This window comes from Gossypium hirsutum, chromosome D05 (assembly GCF_007990345.1).
Source record: "Gossypium hirsutum isolate 1008001.06 chromosome D05, Gossypium_hirsutum_v2.1, whole genome shotgun sequence".
In the NCBI taxonomy this organism is placed as follows: Eukaryota; Viridiplantae; Streptophyta; class Magnoliopsida; order Malvales; family Malvaceae; genus Gossypium; species Gossypium hirsutum.
Window position 1 is genome coordinate 964,656 of NC_053441.1, and position 22,984 is coordinate 987,639.

The 22,984-nt window shown below is 31.9% G+C and overlaps 1 protein-coding gene across 4 annotated transcripts; it reads right to left on the reverse strand.

Annotated features, from left to right (window-relative positions):
- Positions 1-1,990: 1,990 nt before the first annotated feature.
- On the reverse strand, positions 1,991-20,699 carry LOC107907295 (receptor-like protein 15). 4 transcript variants are annotated; one of them, XM_041092996.1, is made up of 13 exons: positions 20,053-20,698; positions 19,803-19,961; positions 19,542-19,697; positions 19,375-19,452; positions 19,152-19,304; positions 18,464-18,538; positions 12,782-12,925; positions 12,638-12,694; positions 12,433-12,528; positions 11,309-11,437; positions 10,510-10,674; positions 9,561-9,707; positions 1,991-4,291 (listed from the first exon to the last, which is right to left on the reverse strand). In XM_041092996.1, the coding sequence occupies exons 1-13, from the start codon at positions 20,453-20,455 to the stop codon at positions 2,088-2,090; spliced, it is 3,966 nt and encodes a 1,321-aa protein (XP_040948930.1). In that variant the 5' UTR covers positions 20,456-20,698; the 3' UTR covers positions 1,991-2,087. The 4 variants fall into 4 exon arrangements, with proteins under 4 accessions (XP_040948930.1, XP_040948931.1, XP_040948933.1 ...); XM_041092997.1 differs by having other exon boundaries at positions 1,999-4,291; positions 12,638-12,688; positions 20,053-20,699; XM_041092999.1 differs by having other exon boundaries at positions 1,999-4,291; positions 20,364-20,696.
- Positions 20,700-22,984: the final 2,285 nt, after the last annotated feature.

Below are 22,984 nucleotides of genomic sequence, written 5' to 3' on the forward strand. Positions count from 1 at the left end.
AATTTAACGAGGTTCGGCAAATCTTGCCTACGTCCTCGGGCACTACCAAATATATTTCACTCCAAAATACAAGTGAAACTTTACAAATAGGGAGAGAGAACAATGCCTTAAGTAGAGAATGGCAAATGTGGGATGATGAGAATGAGCAATGGTTGGCCTATTTATAGTTGAGATTCAAGGGCCACCTTGCAAAGTCCCTATTCACTTAGGGACCAAAAATTGCTATTATCCCATGCCCAACACTAAATAAATATTTGGTGCCCATAACTTTGACCTTTCCAAGGTATGGGTAGGTATGGGAAAGGTATGGGCAAGGTATGGGATATATTCTAATACATAGTTTGATAGATGGAATTATCGACGAGGCTTTGACTCTGCTTATAGCCGTAGCCATAGGGCATAAATTTCCCTGCCAAAAATTTCCATATATACGTATATTAGTGAAGGAAAATAAGAGAAAGTGATGGGAAATATTATAGAGAAAGGGAATAAGAGTGTTATAAATTTAGTATTCAATATTTTGCACTAAAATAGTTTTGGACAGCAGCAGTAGGTTAATTTGAAAAATCACCATAAATTGTGAAAATCGAATTAGAGGATGAATAAAACATTAAATTAAATCTTATTGAGTCTAGTTTCTCATATAAGAAACAGTGTAAGCAATGGAATTGTAAATCATGAGATATAATAAATTTTGTGAGACAAGGTCAGAATGAATTCTGGTTCCCCTGTTTTGACTTTGGAAAATAATAAAAAATTGAATAAAAATAATTAGGGGCATAAATTTATAGTTTTAAAATTATGTATAAGTCTATGTTCAAGAGAAATAAATGGGAATATCATCCGAATCCCGTACGAGGAGATAATTAATTTTTAGTGAAGAAGGGTCGAAACTGTCAGACAGCAGAACATGGGTGACTTTAAAGAATAAACTGTAGTTATTGGCTAAACCAAAAATTCTGAAAATTTTATGGTAAGAAGATAATCGAGTCTAGTTTCAGAGAAAATTAGAAGATCCTAATTTGGAGTTCTGTAGCTCAAGATAAAAATGATTTAATGACTATGACACGGATGGACAACTTTGAATAAATTTATAAGTAAATAGTGAAATCATAGATAATGTTACTTTTAAGCATGTTATATAAATTAAGGATGTGGAACGGAGAGGAGGAGGAGGAAAATAAATATATAAATATTCTTTTAGCATGGATTTGCATTAAAAATAGTTAATTTGCATGATTTGGTCTCAAGGACTAAATTGAATAAAAAGTAAAACTTTAGGGACAATTTTGTAAAAATATAATTTTTTATTTAGTGAGTATTTTATTATTATTTAAGATAATAATTTGTGAACCTAAATTCGACTGCATAATTTATTATCACATGTAGCTCATAGAATGGATCAAACTAATAGAGTGAATTTTCTTTAAAAATAAATTAGTAGGGTGAATATATTCCTTGAAAAAATTTCAAATAAATTAGAAATTTAATTGTAAAAAAATGAAATTACTTTATTAATCCATTAATAACTCCAGCTTTGAGGCTAAAATATAACCGAAATCGTTAAACTCAAAATTCAATATCCCGTTAGAAAATGAAAGTTTAAAAGTAAAAAAAGATGCACAAAATTTGACGGTTGAATTGTAGGGGATTAATCCTTTATTATCCCCCGCTCAATGACATTAGATTTTGAGGTCATATCAAATATTATTAAATGCTACTTTCTTCAATCATCCTCCACCCATATGCAGAAATTTGGATAGCTGTTCCATTTCTAATGCAGAATTATTCATATTTGCCATCATCCTTCTTCAAGCATTGCTAATATTCAGCTCTGTAATTCATTAGGAATAACGTATGGTAAGAACTATGTTTTGACTTAGCCTTAATTAATTGTTAGACTACCTTTATTTACCAAAAAGATTATATCCATATATTTCTAGCCAGTTTGTGTATTTTTCATCTTTTCAGAATATAAGATAATTTGCAATTATAAAGCAAAAAAGAGAATACTGCCTTTTTATTGAAGGATAATAAATTACAAGAATATCAAATATGAGTAGAGAAAATGTGAACTTAACATTGCCTTACATATTTTCACAGTGGAGCCTTTTAGGCAGAATATGGTCTTCCAAAAAATAGTAGCAGCAATTGCTTATTGCCCCAACATAATAGAACCATGCTTGTCTCCAGTATGGATTAATGTAAAGCACACATGCAATACTCAGGATTGCCATAACATAAGACACAACGAAAGTCACAAAAAAGGAAATCATATCAATCAAACCATTTTCAGTCGATGCTTTTGGCAATAAAGATGCTGATGGTCCTGGTGTTGAGCAGTCCTTCAATGGTTTACCGCATAAAAGAGGATTTCCCACATATCTGCTTTCGTCAAATGTTGCAAACTGTGCAGTCCATGCAGGTGTACTTCCAGATAAATTATTGTATGCCACACTGAAATAAGACAACCTATATAACCCCACAAGTTGTGGAGGGATTTTCCCGCTCAAGTTGTTGTGAGAAAGATCGAGACTCTCAATTTGCTTCAGATTGGAAAACGCCGGTGGGATTGGTCCTATCAAATTGTTGTGAGACAAATTCAAAGCATAAATATTTCGCAAGTTTTTCACTTCGCTGGGAATTTCACCTGTCAACTTGTTGCAAGAGAGATCAATTCCAGATAAACATGTGAGAACAATTCCCTTATAAGAGTAAGACATGCTTTTCACTGTGAACTCTATCGGTTCATCAATGAAGAAAGAACTGGGAGCTTGAGCAATATCAGTGACATAACGAACATATTCTTGGGATATTTCATTCAGTGCTGTAATCTTCAGGCAAGGTGGAATTGTACCTGAAAGATTGTTATTGGAAAGATTAATCAGGCTTAACTGGCCCAAATTGCATAACTGAATTGGAATCCCACCTTCAAAATGGTTGTTATTTAGCAAAAGAAAACTCAATTGATAAAGGTTGCCAATCCAACGTGGAATTTTCCCAGTTAAGTGATTATTGCTGAGATCTAATGTCACCAAGCTAGTGCTGTTATGAAAAATATTTGTGAGTGCCCCTTCTAGCTTGTTTCTTGATAAATGAACTTGACTTATCCATAAAGGGCTGAAACAAGATGGAAGACTCCCAGAAATATTGTTCACTGAAAGGTCTAGAAGTTTAAGATCATTAAGATGGCAAAACTCCTTTGGGAATGGACCTTCAAGATGATTGTTTGCCATCACAATTTCTTCCAAATATGACATACTCCCCATCCACCTTGGTATGTCCCCAGAAAGCTCGTTATTGCTTAAATCCAATGTTGACAAACTTGACATATTCTCCATCCACCTTGGTATCTCCCCAGAAAGCACGTTATTGCTTAAATCCAATGTTGACAAAAAGGAGCAATTAGACAAGGAATCTGGGATCTTCCCAGAGAAATGATTCCCATCTAACTGCAACTCCTGCAACTTTGTAAGGTTAACATTTGAAGAGAACATCTGCCCTTGCAATTTGTTGTTGGACAGTGCAAGGGAAGTTAATGAAAAGCAGCCCATGGTCAAATGCTCAGGTAGCCCACCAGACAATTGATTATTGGACAAGTCCAAGGCTTCTAAGAAATTCATATCACCAATCGAAGAGGGAATGCTACCCCGAAATAGATTTTTTGACATGTTCAGAAACAACAATGATGGTAGTTTTTCCCCAATATCAATTGGAAGATTGCTATAGAATGAATTTTCTGAGACATCCAAATACGATAAGTCCGTATGTGGAAGGAAAGGTAACTCAAAATGACCTAGGAGAGAGCTGTTAGCAAGAACTAACCTTTCCAAATTTGTGTTGTTATTCAACAACCAATTTGGAAATCCCTCTCTAAAGTTGTTGTTAGAGAGATAAACTTGCCTTAAGTCATGTTGATGGAACAAAATATGAGGAAATTGTCCAACATATCCACAACTAGATAAACTGATAAGGTTCAATTGGAATCTTGGGGCCAAAGGTTGCATCTCACTTTCAATGTATATGGTATTGTTGTCCGCATTGAAATGCTTGAGTTTTGAAAGGTTGAAGAAGGGCTCCAATGAGCTTGGGATTTTGAAATAATTGTTTGAAAGTCTCAACTCTACGAGGGATGTTAAAGACTTAAGGGCAGATACATCTCCAGATAACTGATTGGAAGAGAGATCTAAACTCTCAAGAGATGTGAAATTGTAAAAACACTCTGGCAAAGTACCCTTCAGATTATTGTTGCTCATATTCAAGAGTCTGAGATTTGTCAAGCCACAAAAACCTGCAAACATAACATTAAATAAATAAATAGAATGCCATTCAAGGGAACCAAAAACAATAAAACAAATTAAATATAATATATTCTAGTTGTATTCGTTCCTTGCCTAAAAAAAAGGGATCTTATTGTATGGTGTTGCGGAAAGGATCGATTCGAGAACTCCGATATGACTACAAGTAAATTGACCGGAACGAAAAATAAAGTGAACACAAGGATTTACGTGGTTCGGCTTTAATGCCTACGTCCACGGGCAGAGGCGAAAAGAAATTTCACTATAACAAGATGAAGATTACAAGTGTTTTACACTCAAGACACAACCCGAGAACCTCACAACTCTCAACCCCTATAGAAAACCCGAAAGCTAAAATCCTAGCTTTCAAAGAACAAGCTTTGCTCTCTCTTGGTTTGGGATGATGAATATGGCTAATGAACCTCTCTATTTATAAGAGAGTTCAAGGACATAATTGTCCAAAACTTTGGCAAAGATTTGTGGTTGAAAATGGACACCAACAACCATCCACTAATCCACTACCACCAACAACCCACTACCAACAACAACAATCCACTACCAATTTTAAGCCATTTCTTAACAAATCTCCACCTTGGCTTGAAATTTACCAAGCTGAACATCATAGTGAATTCCTCGAACTGGATCACCTCTTCCAAACGCCTCTCTGGCGCTAATCAATCCCGAATACCTATCAAGTCCAAGCAATGCTTGAACTTATATGCAGGGATCACCTTAGTTAACATATCTGCAGGATTCTTCTCGGTAGCAACCTTGCTGATAACAATGTCACCTTGCGTAACATGTTCCCGAACAAAATGATATCTGACATCAATGTGTTTGGTCCGTTCATGAAACATCTGATTTTTAGTCAGATGTATGGCACTCTGGCTATCGCAAAATACAACAGTGAAATCCTGTTGTAAACCCAAACTGCTTACTAGACCTTTCATCCACAATGCTTCTTTCACTGCTTCTGCTAACGCCATATATTCCGCCTCAGTCGTAGATAAGGCTACGGTAGACTGTAACACAGCTTTCCAACTAATGGCTCCTCCAGAATAAGTGAAAACATAACCCGTCAGAGATCTTCTTTTGTCCAGATCTCCAGCATAATCAGAGTCCACATAGCCCGTGACACTGCTAGTGCAGTCACTCTGATCATATACCAAGCATAAATCTGCAGAACCTCTCAAGTACCTGAGAATCCATTTCACGGCCTGCCAGTGTTCCTTGCCAGGACAACTCATGTATCTGCTGACCACACTAACTGCATGTGAAATGTCTGGACGAGTGCAAACCATTGCATACATCACGCTTCCAACTGCACTCGAGTATGGAATGTGAGACATTTGCTGCTTTTCTTCATCAGATTGTGGTGACAACTCTGCAGAGAGTTTGAAATGTGGTGCCAACGGAGTACTCACAGTTTTCGCTTTATCCATGCCGAAGCGTTGAAGAACCTTTTCAATGTAGTTCTTCTGCGACACACGAAGCTTGCCCGCCTTGCGATCTCTGTGAATATCCATGCCCAAAATTTTCTTGGCAGCACCCAGATCCTTCATCTCGAACTCACCACTCAACTGCGACTTTAACTTGTTGATTTCCGACATGTTTTTGGAAGCAATTAACATGTCATCAACATACAGCAACAAATAAATGTGCGAACCATCTGAGAGCTTCCGATGATAGACACAAGCATCATAGTCACATCTTGTGTAACCATGCTGAATCATGAAGCTATCAAACCGCTTGTACCACTGCCTTGGGGATTGTTTCAATCCATATAAAGACTTCTTTAATAGACAGACATGGTCTTCTTTACCAGGAACTGTAAAACCCTCTGGTTGACGCATGTAGATTGTTTCCTCGAGCTCACCATGCAAGAACGCCGTTTTTACGTCAAGCTGCTCAAGTTCTAGATCAGACTTGGCCACCATGGCAAGTAATACACGAATGGAAGAATGCTTTACGACTGGGGAGAAAACTTCATTGTAGTCAATCCCCTCTTTCTGAGTGAAGCCTTTAGCAACCAATCGTGCCTTGAATCTAGTTGCTTCAACCCCTAGGATGCCTTCCTTTTTCTTGAAGACCCATTTGCAACCAACTATCTTCTGGTTACTTGGCGGCTTAACCAACTCCCAAGTATGGTTCTTGTGAAGAGATTCTATCTCCTCACTCATAGCAATTGCCCACTGTGCCGACTCATCACACGTGACAGCCTCATTATAACTGGAAGGTTCTATACCAATGGACTCCGCCACACTGAGCGCGAAAGACACCAGATTAGCGTAACGCGGATTTGGTTTGATTTGTCTCTTCGTTCTTCCAGTGGCAATGCTATATGGTTTTTCTTGAGGTGACTCATCTTCATCGGAATCTTGCACCTCAACTTGATCATCCTGGACTGAAGTACCTTCCGTAGGAATTGGAGCGTCCACCTGACACTCCACCTGCTTCTCAACACCGTGATCTCCCATTCTATCTGACTCCTCCTTTTCCCGGGAATTTGTGGTGGATCGAAGCATGGATGACTCATCAAAAGTCACATCTCTGCTGATGATGAACTTTGACGAAACCGGATCAGGACACCACAACCTGTATCCTTTCACCCCTTGGCCGTATCCAAGAAATATGCATTTCTTCGCCCTCGGTTTGAGTTTTCCCTCATTTACATGAGCATACGCAGGGCAGCCAAACACTCTTAAACCAGAGTAATCAGCAGGAGAACCAGACCATACTTCCTCAGGAGTCTTCAGCTCAATAGCTGTTGACGGAGATCTGTTAACCAAATAACAAGCAGTATTAACAGCTTCAGCCCAAAATTCTTCACCGAGCCCAGCATTTGATCGCATGCAACGAGCTCGCTCCAAGAGAGTTCTATTCATGCGTTCTGCAACTCCATTTTGTTGTGGTGTTCGACGAACAGTGCGGTGTCTCACTATTCCTTCATTTTTGCAGAACTCATTGAATTCACCTGAGCAAAACTCCAAGCCATTATCCGTCCGGAATCGCTTGATCTTCTTTCCTGTTTGATTTTCGATCAAAGCTTTAAATTGCTTGAAGTTGATGAGAACCTCATACTTGCTCTTCAGAAAATACACCCAAACCTTTCTCGAGTAATCATCGATAAAGGTAAGCAGATATCTGTAACCACCTTTAGAAATTGTCGGAGAAGGCCCCCAAAGGTCAGAATGGAAGTAATCCACTGTGCCTTTTGTCTTGTGAATCCCAGTGCTGAACTTTACCCGAGTCTGCTTACCGAAGACGCAGTGCTCACAGAAATTCAACTTTCCTGTACACTGCCCAGACAATAATCCTCGTTTGCTTAGCACCGATAAGCCTCTCTCGCTCATATGCCCGAGCCGCATATGCCATAACTTCGTGGTGTCAGAATCTAGATCATCTGATGATGACACTCCCGCAACACCTATAACCGAGGAACCATCGAGGAAGTAAAGGCCCCGCTCCAAATTACCACGTATCACAGTCAAAGCACCCGAGAATACCTTGAGAACTCCACCTTCAGCAGAGTACCGAAAGCCTTTCTTGTCCAACGTACTCAAAGAGATCAAATTTTTCTTCATTTCTGGAATGTGCCGAACATCAGTTAGAGTTCTAACAATACCGTCAAACATCTTTATACGAACTGTGCCAATCCCCATGACTTGACATGCGTGGTCATTTCCCATTAGTACTGAACCAGAATGCTTCTCGTATGTTGAGAATGCATCTTTCGAAGTACTTATATGAAATGTAGCTCCCGTATCAAGAATCCATCTCCCACCAGCGTAAGAGTCGGATACTGCAAGAACGATCTCGGCATCACTTGAAGAATCTGCATCAGCTACATTCGCACGATCATTTTGTTGCTCCTGTGATTCTGATTTCTCCTTCCTTTTCGGACAATCTACCTTCATGTGCCCGTACTTCTTACAGTAGTAGCACTGTATTCTCTTCTTGGACTGCGATCTAGGATGGCTTTTACTTGAACTTCCACCCTTTGCCTTGGATCTTCCTCGAGCAACCAAGCCTTCGCCTTCATTGTTTTCGACCACCTTACCAGTGATTTTCTTCCTCAACTCACTGGAACTTAAGGCATTTTTCACCTCCTCTAGAGTCAGGTCATCACGACCGTACATCATTGTATCAACAAAATTCTCATACGAGGGAGGCAAAGAACACAAAACAATTATTGCTTGGTCCTCATCATCGATTTTGTTATCGATATTATTCAAATCCATGATAATGGAATTGAATTTATCCAGGTGCTGGGAAACAGGTGTACCTTCCTCCATCTTCAGGGCATAGAGTCTTTGCTTGAGGTAGAGCCGGTTCGTCAATGACTTCGTCATGTACTTGCTCTCTAACCGGAGCCACAAACCGGACGCGGTTTTCTCATCCGCTACTTCTCGTAGCACTTCATCTCCTAGACATAGCAGAATAGCACTATGTGCTCTTTCTAGCATGTCATCCTTTTGCTCTTCCGAAAGCGTGCTTGGTAATTTATCTTTACCAGACAATGCTTTTAGCAATCCTTGTTGAACCAGCACTGCCCGCATCTTGATGCGCCATAAACTGAAACTATTTTTCCCGGTAAATTTCTCGACATCATACTTAGTCGATGAAACACTTGTAGCCATAATTTGGAACCTTTGAATGAATGATAATATTTTCTTCCTGATGTGAAAGATCAGACAAAGCTGCAGTCACAGGGCAATTCAGAAAATATTATCACTCCTTCAACTACGCTCTGATACCAATTTGTTGCGGAAAGGATCGATTCGAGAACTCCGATATGACTACAAGTAAATTGACCGGAACGAAAAATAAAGTGAACACAAGGATTTACGTGGTTCGGCTTTAATGCCTACGTCCACGGGCAGAGGCGAAAAGAAATTTCACTATAACAAGATGAAGATTACAAGTGTTTTACACTCAAGACACAACCCGAGAACCTCACAACTCTCAACCCCTATAGAAAACCCGAAAGCTAAAATCCTAGCTTTCAAAGAACAAGCTTTGCTCTCTCTTGGTTTGGGATGATGAATATGGCTAATGAACCTCTCTATTTATAAGAGAGTTCAAGGACATAATTGTCCAAAACTTTGGCAAAGATTTGTGGTTGAAAATGGACACCAACAACCATCCACTAATCCACTACCACCAACAACCCACTACCAACAACAACAATCCACTACCAATTTTAAGCCATTTCTTAACATATGGGAAAGTAGGGTACTAAAATGTTTCGTGTTTATTCACCTTGGGTATGTAAGGTGCCATTGAGTCCACAACCCGTTAAGCTTAGTTGCTTGATAGAAGGCATTGCACCAATTTTGTGAAGAAAGTTGTTTTCAAGAGAAGTATCTTCTATGTGCATGAATTCCAAATTCTGCAACTCATGTGGATCTATTTCAAACAAAACCAAAGTTACAAAAATTTATGTAGATATGTTCCAAATGGAAAAAAAAAAAACTGTATGCAATTCAATATATATAAAAAGAAAGAGAGAGATCCTTTAAGTTGAGTTTATTATTTTAGCTTTAGGGTGGGTTTGGATAGGCGATTGGATGCGGTGCGGTGCGTTTAGTTTACTTTTTGTCTCACGCTACAGTATCACTATAGTGTCTAATCTCACCGCCACCGCTGTTTTTACACTAACCGCAGGTAAACGCACCGCCCATCCAAACTCACCCTTAGTATTTGGAGTTTTGAGAAAAGGTTATTAGGGACACAAAGTGAGTGCAAATTATTGAAAATTTTAGAAAAGAAAACAATTTTATAAAATATTACTATAAAATTATAGAAAGAGAGAGAGAGAGAAAGAAACTGAGAAATATTATTCTTTTACCCTCATTTTTCTTTTTTATATTTATTGAAAATTTTAGGAAGCACCACAATTTTATAAAATTATCCAAAAAAAAAATTCACTTTCTTTCTTCTTCTTCTTTTTGTAGTAATTATTAAAAAGTTAAATAATTTCTTGAATTTTCGTCATCACATCCTATCATAAGTTTTTTAATGCTGGGAAATGAAATTAAAAAAGAAGAAGCATGAATCAACAAATTTTTTTATTAATAATTATAAACAGTTTTGCTCTTTTTTTGGGTTTAATAAATACTATTTCAAAAATAGGCTTGTCATGAATAATATATTTATGGGGAAAATCATTCTTTGTATAAAAAGAAATGATAAATTAAAAGATACTTACCATTCATGAAGAGGCTGTCACTGACGTTACACCCTTCCACGTCCAATCTTTTTAAAGAAGGTAGTGCTCCAATGAAGTTAAAAGGGAGAGATGAATCCCATAACCACAACTCTTCTAAATTTGTCAAATTTTGCATGAATTCCAAATTCTGCAACTCAAGTGTATCTATTTCAAACAAAACCAAAGTTACAGAAATTTATGTAGACATGTTCCAAATAGAAAAAAAAGTGTATGAAATTCAATATATATAAAGAGAAAGAGAGGGCTCCTTTAAGTTGAGTTTATTATTTTAGCTTTAGTATTTGGAGTTTTAGGAAAAAGTTACTAGGGAGACTAAGTGAGTCACAAATTATTGAAAATTTTAGAAAAGAAAACAACTTTATAAAATATTACTATAAAATTATGAAAAGAGAGAGAGAAAGAAACTGAGAAATATTATTCTTTTACCCTCATTTTTCTTTTTTATATTTATTGAAAATTTTAGGAAGCACAACAATTTTATAAAATTATAAAAAAAATTCACTTTCTTTCTTCTTCTTCTTTTTGTAGTATTTATTAAAAAGTTAAATAATTTATTGAATTTTCGTCATCACATCCTATCATAAGTTTTTTAATGCTGGGAAATGAAATAAAAAAAGAAGAAGCATGAATCAACAAATTTTTTATTAATAATTATAAACAGTTTTGCTCTTTTTTTGGGTTTAATAAATACTGTTTCAAAAATAGGCTTGTAAATAATATATTTATGGGGAAAATCATTCTTTGTATAAAAAGAAATGATAAATTGAAAGATACTCACCATTCATGTCATTGACGTTACACGATTGCATGTCCAATCTTTTTAAAGAAGGTAGTGCTCCAATGAAGTTAAAAGGGAGAGATGAATCCCATAACCACAACTCTTCTAAATTTGTCAAATTTTGCAATTCTGTAACCACAAGTTAAAATCCTCACACACTGCTATTATTTCATATTTTAAAATCAATCACTTTCATCTTTTAGCATTAAAAATATTAAAGCAATATTAAAAATTTAATACCAAACATACTAAAATTAACATTGTAATGCTAAATTCAATGGAAATATATAGAAGAGAACTAAAAGTTTGTGTGAATGGAATGACGAAGCATGCATAATTTAGTAGGAGGTATTAATTTTAAACATGAATCATAAAATAAAATGATTCTTACACGAGAGAAATTGAAAAACTCATTTTTTTTAATCGATTAATTGTAAGATTGCAACATCAACTCTTCCAAGTTTGTAAATTATGCAATTTATTCCTTGAAAAAAATTATTAAAAATATATGTACACGTGTATTTTGTGAAGGCAGAAAATTTTAAAATAATGTCAACAAAATAAATATTTGTGTTAGTCTTAGGAAATAGGGTTTGTAGAAAAACATTATAACTTACTGATTCGATAACGAGAGTTATTAAATTTAAATCCTCCTAAAAAAAAGTCTTCAATGATGGGAATAAAAAGTAAAAAATAAATGGTGAATATATTAATTTATGTCATATTATTTTTTTTATATTCTTTTACAAATGTTTTAATATCAATTAGATTTTTTTATTATCACTATATTTTAATCATCAAAATAATAAACATATGTTAATTAGTTATTATTTTGAATAATGTTTTTTTGTAAATTACATGGTGTATTGATTAAATTAAAAAAACTTTAATTATGATTTCAAAATTATTTGTATAATATTTAATTTTTAAATAAGTTAATATATTTTAATTATATTCAACAGTTTTGTATAAGAAATATTATTTTACAATAATTAAAAATATAATATTAAAAAAATAACTAAAAATTAAATGTCTAAAATTACATTCAACATATGTGCCATTAGAAACCAGTATTTATGTAAATTAATATTAAGAATTAAGATACGTAAAAAAAAATAACTTACTGATTTGGGAATGAGAGTCAATTAAATTAACTCCTCTCAAGAAAAGAGTCTTCAATGATGAGAATAAATCCAATGATTGTAGTTGAAGATTGCAACCTGAGCATATCAAATAGTATATTTATATTTACTTTATTTCTTTGGAATATATCAAATTAATCAAACTAACAAGTAATTAGTACATTTAAATTAAATTTGGAATTAGTACCAATATTTGAATCGCAGCCCATATCGAGGTACTCCAAATTGCTCAAGCCATCTAATTCTGAGGAGAATCAAAAATTGAAAAGTAAATACTTTATTAATACATTTAGACGTCATTGAATAAGGAGAAAGAGGATGATAATTTTACCTTTAATATCTATTGTTCCTTCCAAATTGGAGCCTCCTAAAGACAAAGTCTTTAGATTTGAGAGTGTTCCGAGAGATGACAATATGGTATTGTTGAAGAGATTGCCATACAAATCAAGCACTGTCAAATTCATCAACCTTAAACCTGCCTCATTATTACCAAGTAGCATGTTCTTAATTATTTCACTTCCCATTTAATTATACTTTTCAAATATATTTTAGTGAATTCTTTTTCGTCCAATCTGTAATATATTTTATATAATTTAAATATATCTAAAAGTATTTATAAATTGAATTCAAGTAAGATACAAATACAATGGAGCAAAAAATTTAAACCTAAAATTATGTAAAACTCACATTATCAAATCCTTCACTCTTTGACGTCTCTTGATGCATTTATAATTAATTTTATTTTTTATACCCTAATATTATATCTTTCTTATTATTTTATTCATACCACCCATTTTTAGTAAATCGGAATAGTGGTTTCGTAATCACAAATCCGAGCTAGAAAGAAAATTTATTTTAATATTGTGGTATGGTCTATATTATGATAAGAAGGTTGCATGAAAATTTTGATAATAAAATTTTATTGATTATATGGTAAAATTTATTTAAATGGATTAAATAAAAAAATACATTTCCGGGACTCCGTTCCTGTAAATCGGATTCGTAAATATTTATTATAAATATTTACGAAGTTAGTTGTGTGTCTAATTATGTTTTGACTAGGTGAATTTGATTTAATTAGAAGTAATTAGGAAAAAGGGATTAGATTGAAATAAGTGTGAGAGTTTAATTATAAATTAAAGAAAGTAAAAAGGACTAAATAGGCAAAAATACCAATGTTATAAATTTAGGCGGTTTAACATTGAAAAAAATCTAAGATATTTTTTAATTTAAAATATATATTATATTATATTATATTTACTTAATTAACAAGTATGTTATTTTATTATATAATATAATATATTATTATATTATTATATATATAAAAAACAAAAGAAAGAATAAAGAAACAGAGGAGAAACAGGGGAGAAAGAAAGAAAAAAAGTAAAGAAGAAAACTTTAAGGTTCAATTTCAAATTGGTAAGTCAAATTAAGTCATTTTCTTAAAATTTTTGAGTTTTTATGATTCTAGAACAAAATACTATTAGGTATATGTTGAAATTTTGAAAGCTAGTAGAATTTTTTTTATGTAGTTTATATTGAATTAGTGGATGAATTGATGGAAATTCAAACTAGGATTGGGAAAAGGATTAAATTGAGAAATAAGTTATAAGTTTAATGTAAAATTGTAAGAAATTCGAAATTAGGGTTTATTAGTGAAATTTGAGGGTTAAGTTATAAGTAGAATTTAAGTAAAAATAAGGTATAGATTGTGATAGAAATAGAAATAATTTTAGTTATGAATTAAATTGAAATATTAGCTAAGGTAAGAAATTATGAAATTATTATATCATATATGTTTATTTTTATTAAATAATATAGGAAACTTATTTGATTGTTTTTCTAATATATAAATGTTATGTAACACCCCTTACCCGTATTCGATGCCGGAATAGGGTACGAGGTATTATCAGAACACACACACTTATAACCATATTAAATCGAGTTGTAAAATTTCATCTAAGCTAAAACTTTTAAATTGTTATTCTTAATTCGCTAATTAGGGTTTACATAGCCCAATATACTCACAATCTTTCATTTCCTCGTCGTATGAATTTAAAAATTTCCATTTACTTATTGAATTCATCACGAATACCTGAATTGATCTGTATCATTACATATTCCCATGTCGTCACATTTTCCTATTTAACTATTGTAATATATCAATTATTCAATATCTTATAAGCTAAGTGTCACATATACTTTATCCATTCATCTCCCATACAACTATCAATATTAGCTACAAAGATAGAACAAATTTTCTCTCTTCGATGTTAAATCAAAACATATTACTTCATTACCAACTACCCTTACTAAATATACACCTTAAATTAGTCCAAGTGTTTAACTATTCACCCATGACATAAATATATTTTATCTATTATTGCAGAATATAAATGTGTTACCCAAATCATAATTCACCTCACATAGTAACTAAGTTAATTTTTATCATTTGTCAAATAAATTACAAAACAAATTATATAACAAAATATAGATACATTTTAAACCTCACCAATAAACAAATTCTTATGGCATTAAATAATTATCACGCATCAAAGACAAACGTATTTGATATTTCCATCACATTAACCGGATTAATCAGTGCAAACTCAATGATGTAATCATCCTTTTAACTTACCTAACCAAGCCAAATTATACCATCATCTCACACATAGAATGACCCACCTATCATACTTCTCAATTATGTCACTTAATAGACCAAATATACCTAACGTTTATCATCATGATCAATCCACAACCAAAATACATCCATATATCTAAATTACCACACACATATATATATATACCATACACACATACTATAAAACTTTATTTTCCCCATGAGCTTAAACCATGACTAATAATGCACAAATATAAGTATCATTTCTATTTCATCGTTTATCAATTATAATCGAACATATGACCAATTATAGACAAATCATTCATATATTCTCCAATTTTCCTCCTCCTCCTCTCCATTCCACATCCTTAATGTGTATAATACATTTAAGCAACATTTTCCATACTATCACTATTTTTCTGTATGTAAATTCAAGTTGTCTATCTGAGTCAGAGTCACTAATTTATTTATATCTCGAGCTACAGAGCTCAAAATTAAGATCCGTAAATTTTTCCTGAAACTAGACTCATATATCTTCTTACCATAAAATTTTCAGAATTTTTGGTGCATCTAATAAGTACAGTTTATTCTTTAAAGTTTCCCCTGTTGCACTGCTCGACAGTTCTGACCTCTCTTCACTAAAAATTGATTATCTCATTGAACAGAATTCAAATGGTATTCCCGTTTATTTCTCATGAAAATAGACTCATGTAGGATTCTAAAAATATAAGTTTTAACCCATAATTAATTTTTTACAATTTTTAATGATTTTCCAAAGACAGAACAGGGGATTCCGAAATTATTCTGACTCTGTCTCACAAAATTTATTATATCTCATGATTTACAATTCCATTGCTTACACCGTTTCTTCTATGAGAAACTAGACTCGATAAGCTTTAATTTCATATATTACTCATCTTCTAATTCAATTCCCACGATTTTTGGTGATTTTTCAAAGTTGGCACACTGCTGCTGCCCAAAACTGTTTTAGTGCAACATTTTGATAACCATTTTGACCCTAAACTTTTAACACATGACAATTTCATCCCTAGGCTCAGAAAATGAAATTCTTGCAATTTAATCCTTGATCCAAGCCTAATGGTTCTCATACATATTAATAACAGCCCATGGATACCATGAAATTTCATAATTTTCCCACAGTTTCAATACTTTTCAACTTAATCCCTAAAACATATTTTCATCCAAAATTCTTTAATAAAACACCTTTAAACATTCATTAACATATCAATTTCATCATCAAATAACAAAAATCATATGAACTTATCAATGGTATCTTTCTAAACTTTCAACAAAATGAGAAACTAGTAGAATACTAGGTTGGACCTAATTGTAAAAGTCTAAAAATATAAAAATTTTAATGAAAAAGTAAGAATTTCACTTACTTGAAGCTAAAATATGGAAGACCAGATCTAAACCCTCTTCCATGGCTATTTCCCACCGAAATTTCAAGAATAATTGGCCTTGAAATCCTTAAAATAAACTTTGGCCACATAAACTTTATTGTAATTCCAATTTTGTCCTTAAATACATAAAAATCTTTGATTTTTTTAACGGTATGCAGCCTCTGCCACTTAAGTTGGTCCATTTACTCCCTTAGTCCTTTCTTATTTAATTGCTAAGCTATTTAATCACTTTAGCAAATTTTGCATCTTTTCAATTTAGTCCTTTTTAATTAATTGACTGCCGAAACGTTAAAATTTTCTGACGAAACTTTAACACTACCATATTGACACTCTGTAAATATTTATAAAAATATTTTCGGCTCGATTTATAACATCGAGGTCTCGATACCTCTTTTCCTCAACTTCTTAACTTAATAAATTTTTATAAAACACAAATTACTAATTCAAAAATCTCTTAAAAATCATATTTGACCCGTAATTATTAAATAATAAATTTTTTTGAGCTTATTTTCTGAATTTGGTGGTCTCGTACCACTGTTTTCAATATTTCTAAAAATCGGGCTATTACATGTTATGTGTTTTATATGAAATTGAAGAGAAAGAAAAGAAAGTAAAGGACCTAATTGAATAAAAAGGAAAAGAGAAAGCTAAGGAGTGAAGGAAGACATCATCTCAACCTTTTTGTTGTAAGTACTACTAGATTATTTTTTTAAAAATTATTTTATTTAAATGCCTATATTATAGTATAGAATTATTTAGGAATAAAATAAAATAAAGTAAAATAAAAGATTATGGAACCATGAAATTTGTAAAGAAAATTATAGATGGAAAATATAAGATGGTATATTGTTTAAACATTAAGTAAATATTGTGACAAAAGTATATATATGTGAAAATGGTGTGATAATTGTGAATTGTGAAATGTGCACTAAATTGTAATGATGGAGAAATGAGAAATCTTTTTCAAAATAATTCTATAAAGTATTTAAATGAATGAGATTCAGTTTTAACGCCCAAGTAGATGGAATTTAGAACTACCAGGATATTAGTGGCATGCCATTAAGGAATTTTAGCGCTCTCTGATTATTAGCACGTTGGTGCTCTCTGATTATTAGCACATTGGTGCTCTCTGATATTTAGCACGCCAGTGCTCTCTGTTTAGCACATCTGTGCTTTCTGTATAGCACTTTAGTGCTCTCTGTTCATTGGTGCATAATAATGCACCTCTGTATTTGTTCCGTATATCCAGTGTGTTCTATAAAATCTACTTTGGGCTAATATTATGATTTGTGGATAAAAGCGAATAATTAATGTGTTAAGGTAAGTTTTATGAAGTTTAAATGTATGTAAATATGTAATAGCAGAATGAGTTTGAAATATTTTATTTAGATTTATTTATTTGTTTATTCTTGTGGTGCTTACTAAGCCTTCACCGGCTTAACGCGTTTAATTTTAACACGTAGGTACAGTTTGACTCGAAGAGATAAAGTCAGAATAGAAGATCTCTCATCTCATCACATCCTCAAGAGCTTCAAAAGTAGGTACCATATTTTGAATTAAAATGGCATGTACATAGGCAGTCAGTTATGCTTCCATGTATTAGGAACTAAAATGTAAACTCTTGAACTTCTATATATTTTTAGGTACTTTACATATTTTGGTATATATATGAAATGAATTAATAAAACTATATGTATGTTTGCAAATATGGTTGGTAAGTTAAAATACCATGTATAAATGTTTTAATTAAACAATATCTAGCTATAACCGTTTTGGCACCAAATGTAATAGTCTTATACCGGGTTAGTACGATTAGACCAGGTATAGGGTTGTTACACCACTATCTTGTATTCATTATTCACAAAATTTTAACTTCATTAAGAGCAACAAAATTAGTTATTTCAAAATAATAATAATAACAAAACCAGAAAATAAATAAAACTCAACGTTAAAAATAAATTTAAAATACCTTGTGATGGAACAAATTCTGTCACTTCGTTGAACGATAAGACCAACTTCTCTAAATAGCTGAAAACATTTAGATCTGAAAAAAGAATTACAAATAATTCTAACAATAAGTCAAATTCATAAATTTAATGCATTGTTGGTTGGTTAATCTTGTTCAACTTACCCAAAAAAGGCCATATCTTGAACAAATTTATTTTTATTTTATAAGATTGGTCTTGTTTGGTATAAATCATTATTTTAATAATAAAAGTAATTTTATATTTATATTTTGGGGTTAATTATTAATATAAAATATTTTTAATAATGTATTATACTATTACTTTAAATTTATTAAAACAAGCTGTTTAAATTAACTTATATCATGGCTTAGCCAACTCCATCCATGATGTAAAAATACTTGAATTTAAAAATAAAATAAAAAACTCTTCCCTCTAATAACAAGGTGAGCAGAGAGTTTTGGATGATATACCTACTATTCTTAAATTGTTGCTGAAATGTGAAATAGTTAATTCTTTCCTGATTTAGTTTATTTTATACCTATCATACAAGTGTTTAGCATCTTTTAAAATTCAAAAATATTTTTTTCTCTCAAAAATCGCACAATGTTTTACTCTGAAATTAAATTAGAAAAAGAATAAAAAAATCAAACATAAAAAAGAAAAAAAAACCCAAAGACGACATATAATTACCTTCAATATGTATCGGCCCTTTTAAATTGTTGAAACTTAAATCCAAAGACTTCAAATTTGAGAGCGGAGAAAGGGATGAAAATACGCTGCTATTCAATAGATTTTCACTTATATCAAGCACTTCAAGTTTGTTCAATCTCAACTGTTCTTTATCTGAAAAAAGATAATGTAATAATTCAATTATGCATGTATATATATATAATGAATAAAGTAAAGTAAATACCGTAGGAAGAAAATCCAAGGCTCTCAATTTGATTTGAGCCTAAGTACAACTCCTTCAAGTTGATAAAACTATTGAATTCTGTCCACATCCAATTAAAATGTATTAGTCAATTAAATTATTTAAAAAGCATCTAATCAAGAAGCATGAGATTAGAAAAGAAAGCATGCCTAGCATATCAATACTTCCCACCAATCCACAATCCTGCAATCTCAATGATTTTAAAGAGCTAAAATCATTTAGTTGGGATGAAATGTTTGCTATATAATTGTGGTGAGATAAATCCAAAATCTCCAAATTCTTCAATTTTGATAACCTCTTTAAACCTGCTATCAATGATTTTAAACAACATTAGTAATTGTAATAAGTGATCAATTTTCTTTAAACTTAGGCTTAGATGTTTCGTATATATAATTAAATAATAATTTTACCGTCAATAGGATTTGATCCTATGAAATTGTTGCCTGCTAGATTCAAAGACTTGAGCGATGAAAGTTTACTTAAGGATGTTAAAATGCTATCGTTGAAATAATTGTAACTTAAGTCGAGGATTTCCAACTTATTCAATTTCGATGATAGTTTTTCAAAACCTACAAGAAATAAGGAATTAGATTCAGTTTAGATAAACATATGATTGAAACGTGTGTGTGTGTCAAAACTTATTATTGAAAGTAAATGAACCTTGGTTGTCCACAAAACCAACAATGGAATTCCCCCTCAAAAAAAGACTTTGCAATTCCTCAAAAGGAAGAAACAAAGAAGTGTTGAGATAACAATATTCGTTGTTTATTCTATGATAATAGGAGGTTAGAGTGTACGTAAGATTAAGGAAAAGATGGGTGACACGTCCAGTGATTGAACTACACTCAATTTTTTCCCATTCACAACAATCTGATGAAGTCTCTTTTTCTTCGATAATTGGGCGGTACATTGAACCATCAATTCTAGAATCAATGGAAGGAAAGAAAGGTTTGAGTTGGAAGAGAGCTAACCTTTCTTCCTCCAAGCACCCCTCATTACGCCACCCTTCTCCTAACATTATTAACGCTACCACTACCATCTTCAACCATTTCCAGTACTCCATCTGCTCACTTAAAAAGATGCTATAATTAATCACTCTTGGTGCTTTTGTAGCCAAAACTGCAAACTTGGGCCTTTATATACTACAAATGAAGGAACCACCCCTCGTGTTTCCATGAAATTTACAAATAATTGAGGGTTCACATTTCATTGCTTAGATAGAAAACATACTTTTTCTTTTCTTTTCCTCGTTATTAATATTTTCCTAGCATCATCATATATTTCCTCTCTTTTCATTTCAATATAACTAAAATGTTAATAAAAAGACTTTTGTTTCTTAAGTTTTGTGGCTGATTTGTTGATAATATTTTCCGCAACAAAATTTGATTTTCTTGTTTCTTCATTCATTAGACTTAACAAAAAGAATTGAATGACTTTAGTTTAATTTAAGTTATAAAAATTAACGAGTAGTTTGGCTTGATAACGTGGAGTTATGTCAGTTATATTCCACACATTAATGTAAGGAAAAATATTGGATGTAAAATCTTAATTACCATAATTAATGTCTTAAAAGTAGTGGTTGATGTATTTACACATTTGTCTGTATTATTAGTTAAATGATGGCGTACCAATCATGAATTTAATCCCACTCTTGCCCTTGCCAAATTTTAATAACTTCCTCATTGATGTTTTACTGAAAGAAAGAAAAGTTGTGAATATGATATCATGAAATTTAATGTTTTTTATTCAAAGAATTGTATACAGTAAAATTTGAGTTGATGAATATTTGTAAACTGTAAACTTGATTCTCATGAAGTTCCGTTTGGAAGGGGAGAACATAGACTTTTGTTTTGGGATTGATGATATAAAGATGCAAGCTAGCAAGAATTAATGGTTGGATGTTGTTGCCCCAGCATTACGCCTACTTCTGGAGAAGACTTTGGATTAATGAGAAGACTTTGAATTGATTTCCATTGATAGATGGAATTATTGAGGAGACTTTGACTTTGCTTATACCCATACCCATACGGCATAAGTAATATCTCTTTATGGATTTGATGCCTTTTTATCATGCTTTTTAGTTTCCTTTAAAAATGGTTGATATGACTTATTTTCAGAATTCTATGATTTTTTATAAAAAAAATTAAAATTTTATTTAGTTATTAAAATTTCTAAAAAGTATAGTTTCAGAAAGAAAATGTTCTGAATTGTTTATAATTTTGTTAAAAATAAATTTGATATCTCTTTGACTGGTGTTGTACTTAAAGAAAAGTAGTGTATACTATAAATTCCCACCGATGAATATTTATAAATTGGATTAAAATGGAAGGCTGAAATCCACTTGAGTCTCATAAAATTAACATTTTCTTTCATTAAATTTTGAAGCATTGAAGTAGATATTACTATATGATTACTTTAAACAGTGATTTTAATCCACTGTTTGCAAAATCATTAAAATATTTGTCAATATATATAAATAATAACTTTTAAAAAAATAAATATATTCATATTTAATATTTTAAATTCATTCGATAGAAGTGATATGCAGCTTGCCCATGAAGTTTCCTTTGGAAAGTGAGAATGTAGACATTTGAATTGATAGAATGAAAGTGTTGAAACCTTGACTTTGGTGCACACTACAGCCATTAGATGGATAATTCCTACTTCTAATCATAATTCTGGGTGTTTAAATTCATGCCATCCTAGTTGTCAATACTTATTTTTTTAATTTTAGAATTTTATTTAATTAACATTCTAATTACTTTTCTAAATTTTTAAGGTCCTTTTATCACTAAATTTATTGATTTTACCATTAAATGAGACATTAAATCTTGCATGATATATCTTAAAATGAAAATTTTAAAGAAAAATAAATATTGTAAAAATCTTGGTTTTGAGGTTTTCAAAATTTTTACGGAAGCTTTAGCTCTTATTCCAATTTTACTTTATTTTTTTTAGTTTTAATTTTAGAAGTTATATGGCAATGTTTTATTTTTTATTTAAAATTGTTATTTAAAATTATGTTACATAAGATTCAACATGTCATTTAATGGTTTAACGGTTCATTTATTGGTGTCAATAATAGAAGAACCTAATTGATAGTTTAGGTATGTAATTATAACATTTTGAAATTTAGATACTAATTTAGAATGATAATCATAGTTGAGGATGTTGAATGCAATTAACCCTATACTTTTTGGTGTTGGTGTCACAGTTTGATAGATGGAATTATGGACGAGACTTTGACTCTGCTTATAGCCGTAGCCATAGGGCATAAATTTCCCTGTCAAAATTAACATATGTATTTTAATTGATTCAGTAGTAGGACCACTAGTGAAGCCAACCACTGAATAGTGATCTTTTTAGATAAGATGCTTACCGTGTTTTTCTGTTCTTGCTCCACGAATGGTTTATGTTCTTCCGACATCAAAATAATTTTATTACTGTACTAACATATTATTTTATAATTTTTAAAGACTTTTATCATTATATTAACATCTTATTTTATTATTTTTAAAAAGATTATAAAAAATTTTATCATTTTAAGGGGATAAAGTGCAACTCAACCACTATATTAATTTAAAATTTTTAA